This window comes from Marmota monax, unplaced genomic scaffold (assembly GCF_021218885.2).
Source record: "Marmota monax isolate L192 unplaced genomic scaffold, Marmota_monax_Labrador192_F-V1.1 WCK01_AAM20220418_F8-fsc00228, whole genome shotgun sequence".
Taxonomy (NCBI): Eukaryota; Metazoa; Chordata; class Mammalia; order Rodentia; family Sciuridae; genus Marmota; species Marmota monax.
The window spans coordinates 3,218,856-3,235,800 of NW_026695240.1; the positions used below are offsets into that span (position 1 = coordinate 3,218,856).

A 16,945-nucleotide genomic window follows, 5' to 3' on the forward strand; every position below is an offset into this window, starting at 1 on the left:
TCATACAGATATGTGACTGACCCAATGCTCCTTATTGAAAAGACCACAATTTCCCAACTACATTGCAGAGGAACTTTTATTATAAATCAGATGACCACACATATATATGTTGGGCCTTTTTTAGGGTTCTTTATTTTGATCCATTGTTCTATTTTTTCATTCTTAAGTAATACCATACTGCCTTAATGACCACAGATCACATTAACAAATTCAAGGAGAAAAACATTATTGTGCCAAAATGGCATCTGACAATATTCCATTGGCATTTCTAATAACAAAAGATAAGTAGGGTCTTCAAGAAACAACTGAGACAAACAGTCTATTTAAATCTAGAGTAAATATTACACTGATTTCCATTAAATTTGGAGAAATAATTAGATCCTGCTATCATCAATAATCCCACTAAACCTTTTCTGAAGGTTCTATTATAAGATTAATAAAATAATTACTATACATATTCAGGAAAAACCAAAATTATATCTATTTGCAGTTAACAAAACTGTTTAGAAAACTAAGAGTCTAGTAAAACATAAAATTAAAAAGATTAGGCCTTTGAAAATCTTTTGTGATAATGAAAACTATTATTGCATTCATATTTAAATTTTAACTTGACAAAATCACCATAAATACAGATATAAGCCACAACCTGGAAGACAGTTAAATCCATCACTTATAACACATAAAGGATTACTATCTGGATAAGAATATCACAAATCTTACATAAATTTTTTTTAAATGGGCAAGATGTGAATTAGCAAGTTGTTTAGTCATGAAACAGATGTTTACAGATGCTTAACTCATTATTAACCAAGAAAATATTAAAACTCATACCAGACATGGATATAAGGAATTGCTTCACTAGTTAAAGGCATTATAAATTTACCATAATGCTACTCTACTTCTGTAGCAATATCCGACAAGGGTGAAAGTGAACATAAATTGTGAGAGAGTAATCTCGCTTTTTGATAAGCACCTTAGAAAAACTCTCATGTATAGCAAGAAACACAGAGATATTCAGTAAGGCATTTTTCACAGTGAAAAATTGTATATAATAAAAATATTTATCCATAAAAGGTTTAAATACAGACAGGGCCTGTGGGTTTTCTATTCCATTGAAAAAGCACCTTGTATAGACTGTGGAGTGCTGGATATCAAACCTCAGGGCCACATGCATGTTGAGCAAGGGATCTACCATTGAGTCATGCCTTTAATCCCCTAAAAAAGCACCATTTTAAGTTTTAAAAATGCAAGCAGCTGGGTACATAGCATGTTAGTTGCTTTCTTTGCCATACAACCATAGATCTGCCATAATGGAGACATTTCAATCCTTGAAGTACTTCTGATAATGGCAACATCTGCCCAAGAACATCTGGAATAGGTAAGGGGAATACAAATTCTATATGAAGTCTGAGATGTTTTTGGTTTAGATAAAATGAAACAGTCTGTGAATATTTTTATAGGCACTTAATGTGATTCCTACCCCAAAAAATATGGCATGCAGAGCTCCTATGCTTGTTTTAACAAAAACATTTTCTTCAAATACTATTAAGTACTATATTTTCAGAAAATTTCAGTAAATGTGCTGACTCCAAGAAACCTCTGTTAACATGAAATTGTTACAGATTGTTACAAATTGTTATCAAACATCCATCTATAAGCAAAAACTAATTTTACTCTTATATCAGTAATTTTACTTAAGATATTATTTTTTGTGTTAATTTTACTCTTTATGAATACAAACAATTTGAAATCCTGAGTGGTAAAGATGTATTATTCCAGATGATGAATGATTGATTAGCGACAACTGCCCAATCAGAGCAAAATAGACTTGGGAAGTACAAATCTTAAGGTATATCTTTAGTGGCATCAGAGATTTGGTTGAAAATAAACAGTTGTGACAATATTCATTTTAATTTGTAGAAGGTGCTATAGGTTGAATGTGCACCCCAAAGTTCATGTGTTGGAAAATTTTATCCCTAGTGGGACACTCATAAGAGGTGGGACCTGGAAAAGATGAATATGTCATAAGGCCTCTGTCTTTATGAATGGATTAATGTCATCATTTTGGAAGTGGGTTATTTATTGCAGAAATGGGTTCCTCTTCTTTCTCTCCCCACCCCCAGTACTGGGGATTGAACCCAGAGCTTTGCATAGCTAGGCAAATGTTTTGCCACTGAGGCCTCTACCTTCATGAGAGGATTATCATGAGAATGGGTTTGTTATAGAAGTGGGTTTCTTATTATAAAAGGGAAAGCTTACCCCTCTTGCTCTCTCTTATCCTCAATTTTTCCTTCCACCATGGGATGACAGAATACAAAGGCTCTCATTAGATGCCAGCCCCTCAAATCTTGGCCTTTTCAACCTCCAGTACCATTAGCCAATAAATTCCTATTCATTGCAAATTACAGTCCGCAGTATTCTCTTATAGCAGCACAAAGCAGACTAGGCCAGAGGCAATAAATTTTCATGTTGAATTTCTATGTTTTCATGTGTATAAATTGCTGAGGCTGGTCTTGAACTTGCGAGGAGGTCTCCTTGCTGGAATTACAAGTGTGAGCAAAGTTGATGAAATTCAGATAAATGAAAATAGTTAGGAAAATAATGTAAAAAATCATTGGAGGGTTGGGGTTGTAACTTATTTGGTAGAGTGTTCGCCTAGCATGTGTAAGGCACTGGGTTCAATCCTCAGCAACACATTAAAAATAAATAAATAAAGGGATTATATCTGTTGCCTACAACTGAAAAAAAAAATGGAGCTGGGTCATGTCTTTTGTCCAACATTGTTAAATTGTTCAAGTTAGAAATAAAAAAAATCTAGGGTCTGGGGATATAGCTCAGTTGGTAGAGTGCTTGCTTCACATGCACAAGGCCCTGGGTTCAATCCCCAGCATCTCTCTCTTGCATGCACACATACACACACACACACACAAAAAAAAACCCTAAAAAAATCTAAATACATAATTAAATCACAAGAGGTCAGAGCCCTATGTATTTCTGGCAAGATTATTTTATATTTTATAATTATTTTAATAGATATTGCATTCAATTTACTGATACTTTACTAATGTGTGCATGTATCTTAAGTAAAATAGGTCCAGATTTTTCTTTTGAGATGGTATTCTCATCTTTTTTTGTTGTTGATAAATACTTATTTTTATTGTAATTGGATACAATACCTTTATTTTATGTGATGTTGAGGATCGAACCCAGGGCCTCACATGTGCTAGGTGAGTGAGTGCTCTACCAATGAGCTACAACCCCAGCCCTCTCATCTATTTTTATTATTAGGATATTTGCATTATAGAATAATCTAGAATTTTATTAGAGATTATTAGTTCTTTAAAATATTTTATTACCTGAAAAACTATTAATTCTTTCTTTTTAAAAAATAAGATCATAACCACATTTCATTTTTTCCTTTGTCTATAGATCTGTTCAGGGTATCTGTAATATCTTGAGCCAATTTTGATAATTTAGGTTTCTTAGGATAACTCATTCTCTGTTTGTTTATACATATGCAACTATATGTATGTATTAACATATAACTTAAATTTTTAAAATCTCCTTGATATATTTAGCTATTTCACCTTTCTCATACATAAAGCTGTAACTGATTCATCTTCCCCCCCTCAATAACTGCCAATTCTGTATTAATGATCTCTGCAAAGAGAACACCCTTGGTTAGAGTCTACTACTTTATTAACTGTTCCATTTATTTCTTTTATCATATAAATTACTTCCTACTACTTATTGTATCCATTAGCTTTTCATCACTGTGACGACATACCTGAGGAAATCAACTTAAAGGAGGAAAGACTTAGTGTGGTTCATGGTTTCAGCTGGGTAGCTCCATTGTTTCTGAGCCTGTAGTGAAGGGAACATTAGTGAAGCAAAGCTTCTTACCTCATGGCAGCAGTGAAGAACAGAGAGAGAGGCCAGGACAATATTTACCCTTCAAGGACATGCCACCAGTCACCTCCTTCCTCCAATTGAGCCCCACCTCCTAAAGTTTCTGCCATCTCCCAATACTGCCACCAGCTAGGGATCAAGTCTTCAACACATGAGCCTTTGGGGAACATTCCAGATATGCACGGTAACAAACACCTTAGTGTTTTTTTTCTTCTTATTTTAATCTTCTAGCTTAAGTTAATGCTAATTTTTTTCCATTACATATCAACTGCCTGTTACGTGACAGTCATTATAGGTATTGGGAAAAGCATGGTGAACAAGACAAACACTGGTTCCTCAATCCAGGTTTTCTAAATGCATTGTTTGGGGTTTTCTGTTAGTAGAGCTTTGGTGATTTCCCACAAATTTTCATTTGTAGGCAACACATTATTATTCATCTCTAAATATTTTAACACTTCAGATTTGATTCTCTACCTTAAAATTTTTATTATGGAAATTTTCATATATACGTAAAGATAGTAAAAATAGCACAATGAACCCTGTGTGTCTATTATCAAGATACAACACAGCAACATTTTGCCAATCTTGTTTCATCTATTCCTCCCACATATTTTCAGTTACTTACAGGGATACTTTCTAAGGAATGCATCTTTAGGTGATTTCATTGTTATGCAAACATCACAGAGTCTACTTTGACACCTAAGATGGGTAATGACATTACATTAATATCATGACATTAATGTCATTAATGACATTACATTAATGACATTAAGATAATAGGTGATAATATCTTATGGGATCAATGTTGAACATATGGTCAACTTTTTTTTTTTTTTTTTTTTGGGTAGATGGACAGAACGCCTTTATTTTATTTGTTTGTTTTCATGTGGTGCTAAGGATCGAACCAAGTGCCTCACACATGCAAGGCAAGTGCTCTGCCACTGAGCTACAGCCCCAGCCCTGTGGCCCTGTTGACTGAAAAATCATTATGTGATGCATGACTACATTTTAAAGCAAATCATAGGGCATGATATAATTTTACCCTTCAATACTTCAGTATAGATCTCTAGCACATACTTATACACACACCCATAATGCCAACATAATGCCTAACATAATGAACAATTGCTTAGTATCATTTAATACATAATCCATGGTTATATTTACACAATATATAAAAACATTGTCACTAATTTGTCCAAATCAAGGTTGGACTGACTGCATTTTCTGTACCCTTAATGCTCTGGCAGTTCAGGCCTTGATTTTGAAGATTCCTCCCAAGACTAGCTAATGCATAGATAGCAATAGTTCCCCTGTGAGTAGATCTTTGATATACAAACCAAACAATCCAGAGCCCATATTCCCAACCATGCTTTATCAAACTCACACACCGCATCAAAACTCCCCAGCCCTAAATTACCCTAGGGCCAGGTACTAGGAATCACCTCACAACTAGGAATCACCTCTGTAGCACAGAATCTGCCAAAATTATTCAAACTATCCACCCTAAAAGTACTCAAGTGTCTAGCCTGCCTTACCCATTCCTTCCCCCCAAATAAAACAATAAACAACAAATCACTAATAAAGGCCTTGGGGTATGCATTATCCTCTCTATTTCTGCTTTTACCCAAGTCTTTGGGTGCTTCCCCATATGGCCCTACATGCAAGCCATGCCTCCTGATAGATAGTAGAATACCTATTTTTAGGGATCTGAGAATAAACTTTCTTCAAGACAATCATTTTTATGTCTATCACCATGCGTAATTAAAATAAATCCCAAGTACATCAAAATGTTAAAACACAAGGATACCAATATGTTCCATACACTGTACTTGATATGTCTATTATTCTTGACATAGGATTATGGTTCTTTTTGTTCTTGATATGTATTTTGGTTAAGAAATTAAACCATTAATTCAGGAAACTTTTCAAATTGTGGATTTCATTATTTGCTTCTTTGTGTCACTAATCTGTTCCTTAGTGTTCCTTAGTTCTCCATGTTTCCTGTAAAGGGGTAATTAGATTCAGAGACTAAGTTGTAATTCTGAAGCAAATTTTTAGCGGGGAAGGGGGGGGGAATATTTCACAGGAGATACTTTGTATATTGATTGTATCACATATAGAAGGGCATAGCCTGGCTGATCTAATTTAGAAATGTTAATGTAGATTAGTGGGTGCTGCCATTCAGCACCACCAATCATAAGCTTTATATCAATCCTTCACCCATGGTCTTGTATCCATGGATATCTCCACCAAGACCCATTATTTTATAAATAAGCATAATTTTCAAATTCTATCACTCCTTTTGATCTTTACCAGCTAGAATTTTCTATTAATAATCTATCCTTCACAACTTTTGGTTGTTTTGAAATGCAGTTCATAAAGGCAAGGAAAGATTTAAATGTTCCAGTCTTTCCCTTTATTTATCAATAATGCACTAGTGTGCTCCATAGTTGATCAATGCATTTGGTTAGCAAAAAAAGCAATCAAAGGCTACAGTGGTCTAAAAAAAAAAAAAAAAAAAAAAAAAGGACACAGAAGCCAATATGAAGGGAGTCGAACTAGCCTATGTAGAATAATCCAGCATTTTTTTTTAAAGTTACAAAGGAGTGACTAAACAAACAATGTAGGCAGGCGTGGTGGCACACAACTGTAAATCAGTACTTGGGAGACTGGGGATCACTTGAGTTCAGCGGTTTGGACACCAGCCTGGGGAACATGGCAAAAAACTCATCTCCAAGGGGGCAAAAAATGCAGGAGTTATAATACAGGTAAGTTTAAATTTACAAATAGCTTTCTTTTATGTAATCTTTTGTTAGCGTTTAATTAAATATTAACTAGGACTTGAGAATGTAGATTGTAGAATACCTGTTTTATTATAAACTGGAAAATAATTTCTCACTTTCAGTATTTTAACAAGAATAAGGGATAAATGTTGGTAGAAGGCATATTTATATTCATTACTTCTATAGTCTTTTTTTTTTTTTTTGTACCAGGGATTGAACCTAAGAGTGCTTAACCACTAAGCATAGTCTTTCAAAAGAATTCTCAAAAGATTAATATTAAGAATAAAATAAATAAAACAAAATATAGTGGCTTAAAACAACAACCAATTTTTAAATTCTTTTATGATTGTGTGCATCAGGAGTTGGGCAGGGACTTAACTGGTTGAGTCTTCTATTCCACATGGTGTCAGCTGAGGTTACTCAGTGGTGATCAGCTGGTCTAGAGGATCAAAAACTCTTTCAATCAAATATCTGGTGTCTTAAAGGGCATGTCTGGAAGACTGGATTCATCAGATATCTCTCCCTGTATATATAATCTCAGGGCTTCTCCATTTGCTAGACTTTGTTACATGACAGTTCAGAGCTTGAGAAAGTGTTTTAAGAGATGAAGTAACCTTACCAGTAAAGCATGGGCCCAGAAACTGGCACAGAAGTACTTCTACTATGTTCTACTGGACAAAGCAGTCACAGATTCTGCCCATATTCAAGGGAGGAAATATGGACTCCATCTGTTAATGGGAACAATGTCAAGAATTTGCAGCCATTTTTGCTACAGTTTTATACCATCATTTTACAAAGAAGAAATTACCGCACAGAGCAGTTGTGTCTTCTTCAATATAACCAAAAGAAAAAAGTGATGGGATAGAGATAAGTATCTTTCCCACATTGTTATATTAATAGGATCAGTTACAACAAATGTGCTGAAATGATGGTAGAACATATCAACATAGCCTTTTAATGGTATAAAACCCCTTACGCCAAGTCAGCTACATGTAGGAAGCAAAAGAGATTATTACATTCATAGAATGTTCTACAACATAGGACTGATAAGATTTTCTTACACTTTTACATTATGAATTTTCAGATGATGGGTAAGGTGTGAATGTTGTCTAAAGGCCTTCTTACATTCTTTACATTCATAGGGTTTCTCACCAGAATGAATTCTCAAATGTTGGATAAGAGATGAATTGAGTCTAAAGGCCTTCCTACATTCCTTACACTCAAAGGGTTTTTCACCAGTGTGAATGCTTTGATGTAGAGTAAGTTTTTGGCGCAATCTAAAGGCTTTCCCACATTCCTTACATTTATAGGGTTTCTCACCAATATGAATACTCTGATGTTGTGTAAGTTGTGAAAGTAGTCTAAAGGCTTTTCCACATTCCTTACAATCATAGGGTTTAACACCAATATGAATACTCTGATGTGAAATAAGTTGTGAGTAACGACTAAAGGCCTTCCAGCATTCCTTACATTCGTAAGGTTTTTCACCAGTATGAATTCTGTGATGGAGAATAAGATGATAACCACGACTAAAGGTTTTTCCACATTCCTTACACTCATAGGGTTTCTCACCAGTATGAATTCTCTGATGGAGTGTTAGTTGCTGTCTTACTCTAAAAGCCTTCCCACATTCCTTACATTCATAGGGTTTCTCACCAGTATGAAGTTTGTGATGTACTCTAAGTCCAGAGCCACACAAAAAGTCCTTCCCACATTCTTTACATTCATACAGTCTGTCAGCAATATTAAGCTTTTGATGTCGAGTAAGGTGTGCATACTGTCTAAAGGCCTTCCCACATTCTTTACATACATAGGGTTTCTCACCAGTATGAATCCTCTGATGGAGAGTAAGTTGTCCTCGAACTCTGAAGGCTTTCCCACATTCTTTACATTCATAGGGCTTCTCACCAATATGAATTTTCTGATGTACTCGAAGATCTGGGCCACACATGAAAGCTTCCCCACAATCCTTGCATTCATAAAGTTTTTCTCCAGAATGAAGTCTCTGATGTCGAGTAAGGTGTGCAGTTTGTCTGAAGGTCATCCCACATTCCTTACATTCATAGGGTTTTTCACCAGTATGAATTCTGTGATGAAAAGTAAGTTGCTGGCGTACTTTAAAAGCCTTCCCACATTCCTTACATTCATAGGGTTTGTCCACTAATTGAATTCTCTGACGTGGAGTCACAGATGTGCGCTTTTGATAAGAGGATACTTTTTCAGATGTGAGTTTCACTTGACTGAAGTATCCCTCTTGAGGTCCCTCTTGTCCTTCAAATTTTCTTTTGGATTCCCAATCATTTTTTAAAATGAGGCCCTTAAAGCCATGGTTTTTAATTCTTTCCATTAGCTTCCACTGGGATAAATTTATTTCATAAATGTCATTTTCTGAAGATAACTTCTTGGTCTCACACCTGGTCTCCAAATCTAAAAGAAAAAATAAAAGAAGTAAAATTTTGGGGCTGGGACTGTGGCTGGGTAGAGTGCTCACCTAGCAAGGGTGAGGCACTAGGTTCGATCCTCAGCACTATATAAAAATAAATAAAAATAAAGGCATTGTGTCTAACTACAACTTAAAAAAAAAGTATTAAAAAAAAAGAAGTAAAGTTTCGACAGTGGAAACAAGACAATGAAAGTAATACTCAAACTCTAAATAATATGGGGGAAAAAAAGCAAAAAAAGGCAAAAAGGAACACCAGGAAAATGAGAGTTCATATAAGACAGGAAGACTAATGGTTAAGCATTTAAGCCAGTGATTTTCAAGTTGAGGTGTGAATCAGAATTCCTGGGGAGCTTATTACAAATACTAAGGCTTAAATATCACCCAAACCATGTGCATCAGATTCTATATTCCCAGAGGAATATTTACTATTCTCCACACAATGATTTTGAAAGAGATGAAACATTAGGAATCCATACTTAATTTTTTCTTTTCAAAAATGTCTCTTTATTCTTAAAATTAAAATCAAGCTCATTTGGTTAACAAGGCCATTTACCTACATATATCTTAAACCTCTGTTCCCTTTATTGCTACCTGGAAAGGCCTCCTTTTGGATATTACGACATCTCCCAACTTCCTTTCATCTCTCAGGAATTTGCACAGTCTGCTCCATCTCCCACAAATTTCCTGATGGAGCTCTTTGCATGGCTGGCTCCTTCTCATCCTAAGCTCTTAGATTAAAAGTCACTTCCTTTGAGATCTACCCTACTTAGTACCTAAATCTATGCTGTCATTCTTTATTTCTTGCCTTTATAACATATCCTACTTTTTAACACATATACTCACTAAATTTTGTCTTCTACATGATGGGCAATTGCTTTACCAGTGGCCTTTAGCCCCAGTCCTATTTTGCTTATTTTTACCCATAAATCTCCTCAAGAGCAGAGACAATCCTAATTTACTCTCTATTAAGTAATGAATCCATAACATATAATTTTACTCATTTAATTCCCATAGTTATATAGTTATTCTGAATAGATCTGTCTGCCCCTAGTCTCTTATACTTTCCTGTAATGATTAAATTCTCTCTTCATTCATTCAAGCTTGCTCAGCTAAATAAATAAATGGAAGAAGGTGGCTGCATATGTCCATATCTATGCAGTATTCTCTGTACTACCCATTTATTTATTCCTTCACATGGCTATGTGTTATTTTTTGTCTCTACATTATGGCAAAGTTACTGAAGAATTTTATTTACTCAATTTCCCCTTAAGTTTATTACTCATTCATTTCACAAATATTCAACTGGTTTCCTTCTTTCCTCCTCTTACTCAGGTCTCTTCCTTTCTCTCATAGGCAAGACTATTTCAATATTTTCTGGAAACATATTGTGATTTTTAAAAAATATTTATTTTTTACTTGTAGTTGGGCACAATACCTTTATTTTATTTATTTTTCCTCTGGTGCTGAGGATCAAACCCAGGGCTTCGCATGTGCTAGGCAAGTGCTTATTGCTGAGCCACAGTCTCGGCCCCATATTAGTGATTTTTTGAGACAGGAAATCATATTTATACCTTATTGCAGTTCTTATGAAATTCTTAGGCAAGAAATAAAAAATGTAACTTACCCATATGCACAACTATATTATGACCAATTTACCTATAAACATAATTATATTGCCTTCTTCCCCTCTACCCCAGCCTAAGGACATTGTTACCACAATCATGCCTCTCTCCATTGCATTAATTTCCTCTATGGAATCATTCGCATGAGCACACAAATATGCTCTAATATATCATCAAATACACTGCTTATAATCCATATCCTCAATGTTAACTATCAACATATTTCTTAGCACCACAACTTTAGCCTTTAACTAAGTACATTTACAAAATTTTTTTTTAGTTGTGGACGGACACAATACCTTTATTTATTATTTTATGTGGTGCTAAGACTCGAACCCAGTGCCTCACATGTGCCAGGCAAGCATTCTATCACTGAGCCACAACTCCACCTCCATAACTAAGTACATTTTAAGTATAAGTACAATGTATTTCCCAGTAAGTATCAGATAAATAAACTCTCTAGACAAAATTCTAGTTTTAGAGACAATTACACAAAGAAGGTGCTTCAGGTCCATTTTAAAAACAATTGAGATTCTTTGAGAAAATTGCATTAGTCTTTCTTTTTATCACCGATTCCTGTTGGTCTTTTGTTGGTAATCCATTTCTGTCAGTATCCTTACAGTCAACTTTGCCTTTCTTTTTTAATCATTGGATTCTTGTACAGCTTTTCTAGGCCATATGCAACTAACAAAAGGGGAAATCATAGGATATACGTATAGCTCCAGAGAAGAATAGGAATGACAATACAAGGAATGCACACCACTGTCCCTGGCTCAAGCTCCTAAACCAAGAGGATGAAGTGGCCAAGGCAAAGTCCACATTTGGGAGGGAGGGAGGAGGACAAGCTGTCGCCCAGCCAATAAGCACCTCCAAACAGGATGACAAAGGATTCTGTGTCAGCTTGAGGACACAGGGCAGATGCCCAGAACCAGAGCCTGGCAGCTGGGGCCACAAACTCAAAGAGTCATCTTACATACATTCTCCTAACTGCCTCCCCTATATCTCTCTCATCAACTCACCCCAATCAGGTTTTCATCCTGAAATAAATATTTACAATGTCATCAGTATTCTCCATCTTACTAGAACCTGAGATCATTTCTCAGTTCTCACTCTACTCCCTCCAACTTGAAACATTTACTACTGTTTTTATTTATTTTCTCTCAGTGAGTGGATATTCCTTCTCTGTCTCCTCTGTTGTCTCTGCCTTCAAAGGTCTAAGTTCTCCCATGAATCAGTTCTTAGGATTCTTTTTATATCCTTTCTTCTATCTGCATGCCTTCCTAAGTGATCACATCCAGATCCATGGATTTAATTCTAATCATAAAAGTAAAGATGCTCAAACATATATCCAGCTGTAATCTTTCCTGGCTCCAGATGGACATTTTCAATGGCCTATTCAACATCTCAAACTGAAAAAGTTAAAATATACAAAATCAGAAACTGTCAATGTCAACCTTTCAAGCTGCTTTTCCTTATCTTCCCCTCTTAGATAAATTGTGCTTCTGTTCAACCAGCTTTTTTTAAGCAAATACCTCATCCTCCCTCTCCACTTTTTGATACTGGGGATTGAGTCAGGGGTACTTAACCACTGAACCACATCCCCAGTCCCCTTTTTTTAAATATTTATTTTTAAATTATAGATGGACACAATATCTTTATTTTATGTGGTGCTGAGGATGGAACCCAATGCCTCATGTATGCTAAGTGAGCACTCTACCACTGAGCCACAACCCCAGCCCCCCCAGTCCCCTTTTTTATATTTTATTTTGAGACAGGGTCTTGCTCAGTTGCTTAGGGCCTCACTAAATTGATGAAGCTGGCTTTGAACTCATGATCTCCCTGCTTCAGCATCCCGAGTCGCTGGGATTACAGGTTGTGTGCCATCCTGTCCGGCCCTTTCTCTCCACTCTTTACCACTTACTCCACTTGTAATCTCAGTAACATATTCTTTATGGTTTTTTCAGGGTTCTTTTTTTTGGGGGGGTGGTATGGGAGATTGAACCCAGGGGCGCCTAACCAATGAGGCACATCCCCAGCCCTTTTTTGTATTTTATTTAGAGACATGGTCTCACTGAGTTGCTAAGCGTCTCACCATTGCTGAAGCTGGCTTTGAACTTGAGATCCTCCTGCCTCAGTCTCCAGAGCTGCTTGGACTACAGGCATGGCCACCACACCTGGCTTTTTCATGGTTCTAAAGATTGAATCTAAAATACTCCATCACTGAACTATATTCCCAGCTCTTTTTATTTTTTATTTTGACAGAGTCTTGCTAAATTACCCCAGTTAGCCTCAATCTTGCAATCTTCCTGTCTCAGATTCCCATGTAGCTGGGATTCAGACATGCACCCACATGCCCAACTCAATAGCATATTCAGCGCATATATATATATATACGCTATAGATGGACACAATACCTTTATTTTATTTATTTTTATGTGGTGCTGAGGATCAAACTTGGTGCCTCATGTGTGCTAGGGAAGTGCTTTACCACTGAACTACAACTGCAGCCCTGGCAGTACCTTCTACATGCTATGACTCCAACAGTTTTCTTTTTCTTGGTGGGGTGAGTACACCAAAGATTGAACTTAGGGCACTCAACTGAGCTACATCCCCAGCCCTATTTTGTATTTTTTATTTAGAGATAATGTCTCACTGAGTTGCTTAGCACCTCGCTTTTGCTGAGGCTGGCTTTGAACTCAGGATCCTACTGCCTCAGCCTCCCAAGCTGCTGGGATTATAGGCATGCACCACCGCACCTGGTTTCTAACAGCTTCTTAGTACTTCTTATCATTGTCAGTCTTATCCAAACAATCATTATGTCTAGTCTGAACAACTGAAACTGGCTCTATACTGATCCCTCAGGCTTTTGCACTCAATCAGAGGGATCATTTTATAATACAAACAATGGCTTCTGATTTTTCTGATTACATTATCTGATCTTTTCCTAACACAGACTTCATATCTCTTGTTCCTTCTCCTTCTCTGACCATAATGGCCTTCATGTCATTCCTCAAACACAAAAGGCTGACTTCTTACCCAGACCATTTCCATCTGCTCAGAATAATCTTCTCTCAGAAAATTTTATGGTTTAAACCCTTACTTTATGTCTTTCCTCAAATATCAGCTCCTCAAAAAAATCTTCTCTCGGGGCTGGGATTGTGGCTCAGCAGTAGAGCACTCGCCTAGCACGGGCAAGGGCCGGATTTGATCCCCAGCACCACATAAAAATAAAGGTATTGTGTTGTGTCCATCTACACCTAAAAAATAAATATTAAAAAAAAACTTCTCTCGTTTGTCCAATTTTCCATATGCATGCAATACTTCAATAAAACTTACTTAAAAGTAGAATAGAAAAGGAAAGGGGAAGGAAAGAAAAAAGAATGTACTCATTTAAGATGTCTAACTGTGAGACAATTATTATTTGGGCTAAATGCTTTCTGACTAAACTGATAACTTATTCATTTGGAATCTCTGCATTTCATTTTCTTTGAATGTTAATACTTGTAAATGTCATTTTACTACCTGAATTTGAATAAGAAAATAGGTTAGGATGGGGGGGCAGGGTACCTTTTTTTTTGGTAGAAAGGAAATAATGTAGGCACTAAAATTATCTTATTATTACAAAACTAGAGCTATTAGCCTAAAATGATTCTTCTCAGTCAGACCTGAATATACAAAGAACAAAATACATAATATGTATCTCTACACAAAATTTTAAGGAATCTTTTTTAACAAAAGGTATAATGAGAGATGAAAATAGGTCAGAAGTAGAAGCTAAACCAAGGGATTATTGTCCCTATAGTCTACTACATTTAAGTTTCTTCTTAACTTGAAGGTAGATAAATTAAAGAAAATAGGAATGATATTCTGTAATTTGGGGTCTATCTTCTAGTGTAATTCACATGAAACTTTAGTTGCTGATAAAACATAATATTATAACAGCAAGCATATATATTTTCACAAATTAATGAGAAAAGTTGAAAAAAAGTTTTCTTCATCATAACTAAAATAGCCTTTCATGGGGCTGGGGCTGAAGCACAGTAAAGCGCTTGCCTAACATGTGTGAGGAACCAGGTTCGATCCTCAGTACCACATAAAAATTAACAAATAAAATAAAGGCATTCTGTCCATCTACAACTAGAAAAAAAAATTAAATAAAATAGCCTTTCATCCCATATCATTCTCTATCCTCTTACTCTGCTTACTTTTCTTCATAGCACTCTCTTTATAGCTGACATTTCTTTTTTTCCTCTCTTTTTTTTTTTATTAGTTGTTCAAAACATTACAAAGCTCTTGACATATCATATTTCATACATTTGATTCAAGTGGCTTATGCTGACATTATATTTCTATTTAATTACAGTAACTAGGTTTCTCTTATTACCAGGTAAACTCCACAGGGACAAGGACTTTATTGGTTTTGTTTACCACAGTATTGACAGCACCTATAATAGTGCCCAGCCCAGAGGTTATCTATCTATCCACCTACCCATCCATTAATGTAAAAGAAGAAAGAAACAGAATCAAAATATAGAATGGCTGGGGCTGGGGATGTGGCTCAAGTGGTAGCGCGCTCGCCTGGCATGCGTGCGGCCCGGGTTCGATCCTCAGCACCACATACAAAGATGTTGTGTCCGCCGAAAACTAAAAAATAAATATTAAAAAATTTTCTCTCTCTATATATATATCTCTCTCTAAATATATATATATATATATATATATATATATAGAATGGCTGTCAGTAATGAGGACACAAGAAAAACTGAAAGAACAGAAAAAGAGTGGTAAGTGGATAAAGAAGTAGTTCTTTTAGTATCCCCAGCTTTAACCTTAATTTTCTCCCCAGGTCTCAGGCATTTTTCCTTGGGCATTAGACATTTAAAGAGGGCTTTAAACAACATCACAAAAGGGTGTGCCTCCTTCTCATCCAGAGGGTTGCCTTCCCACAGTAACTGGTCCTCACTTACCTGAATATTGTCTTTTTCCTTTCTTCATAATTTTCCAGGGATCTTTTCCTTGTTCCAATAAGGAAATCACATCTGGTTTAGAAATGAAGCACCCTGCTTAGAAGAAAGGAAACAAAGTGATATGGAAATAAAACGTAAGTTCAAAATTACTTTGGTTTATCCTGGTTAAATGTGTAATAAACTACAGGTTAAAATGGTAATTGGTGGGGGACTGGGAATATAGGTTAGTTGGTAGTGTGCTTCCCTTGCATGCACAAGAGCCTGATTCACAAGCTGAGGCTGTAGCTCAGTGGCAGAACAGCTGCCTAGCATGTGTGAAGCACTGGGTTCGATCCTTAGCACCATATACAAATAAAATAAAGGCTTCTATCCATCTACAACTACAAAATTTTTTTTTTTAAAAATCACATTAATCCAGACGCAGTGTTGCATACCTGTAATACCAGTGGCTCAGGAGGCTGAGACAGGAGGATCATAAGTTCAAAGACAGCCTCAGCAATTTAGCGAGGCATTAAGCAACTCAGTGAGATCCTGTCTCTAATAAATTACACAAATAGGGCTGAGGATCTGGCTCAGTAGTCAAGTGCCCCTGAGTTCACCCCCCGGTATCAAAACAAAAAAATTCACATTAAGGTTACACAATTAATAGAGATTACAGAGGGAGGGAAAAGATCTTTTAAAAATCTGTATTCATATACATCTTCTTCTTCAGAGGAAATCAATGGCTGAGATCATAGATCACACGGTTCAAATCCTGCCTCTTTCACCTCCCAGCTGTGTGACCCTGGGCATGTTACTTCTACATTTCTTTTTCCTTATTATAAATTAGTGTTATTGGGGCTGGAGTTGTGGCTCGCCTAGTGCATGGGAGGCCCTGGGTTCAATCCTCAGCACCACATAAAATAAGTGAGTAAATAAAGGTATTGTGTCCAACTACAACAAAAATAAATATTTAAATAAAATAAATTAGTGTTAATACCACCTCCTTACAGACTTATTGTGAATTTTACATGAATATATACTTATACCTAAATATTAGTCATCAGTTATTGTTATTTTACTGAGAAGAAAACAAGAAGCTTCCTAGGAGACATTAATTGTGATTTATTAGGATATTCATACAACATTAATTGCAAAGTTCTTAGATTTTTAATTTTCGGTCATAAAAGTAGGTAAAACTGAATGTTTATTTACAAAAGGAATGAGTTATCTTGAATT

At 35.9% G+C, this 16,945-nt stretch overlaps 2 protein-coding genes, 1 non-coding gene and 1 pseudogene across 11 annotated transcripts in view; 1 reads left to right on the forward strand and 3 right to left on the reverse strand.

The window, feature by feature from the left end:
• Zfp14 (ZFP14 zinc finger protein) overlaps window positions 1-8,542 on the reverse strand; it is a 44,872-nt gene extending 36,330 nt beyond the window's left edge. Inside the window, exon 1 of the mRNA XM_058577582.1 lies at window positions 8,520-8,542. The gene's annotated coding sequence lies outside the window, so the exon portion shown is untranslated. The remainder of the gene's footprint in view (window positions 1-8,519) is intronic.
• Window positions 106-16,945, reverse strand: part of Zfp82 (ZFP82 zinc finger protein) — a 35,909-nt gene continuing 19,069 nt past the window's right edge. For 5 of the 9 annotated variants that reach the window (XM_046440142.2, XM_046440139.2, XM_046440140.2 and 2 more), the window contains 2 exons: window positions 15,728-15,823; window positions 106-9,122 (listed from right to left, as the gene is read on the reverse strand). In XM_046440142.2, coding sequence (XP_046296098.1) covers window positions 7,753-9,122; window positions 15,728-15,823 — 1,466 coding nt within the window. In that variant the 3' untranslated portion in view covers window positions 106-7,752. The remainder of the gene's footprint in view (window positions 9,123-15,727; window positions 15,824-16,945) is intronic. The other 4 variants (XM_046440145.2, XM_046440144.2, XM_058577581.1 and 1 more) reach the window with 2 other exon arrangements.
• Window positions 2,824-2,896, forward strand: Trnav-cac (transfer RNA valine (anticodon CAC)). Its single transcript has one exon. It is a non-coding gene; the product is annotated as a tRNA-Val (tRNA).
• On the reverse strand, window positions 9,162-11,835 carry LOC124089851 (UPF0729 protein C18orf32 homolog; annotated as a pseudogene).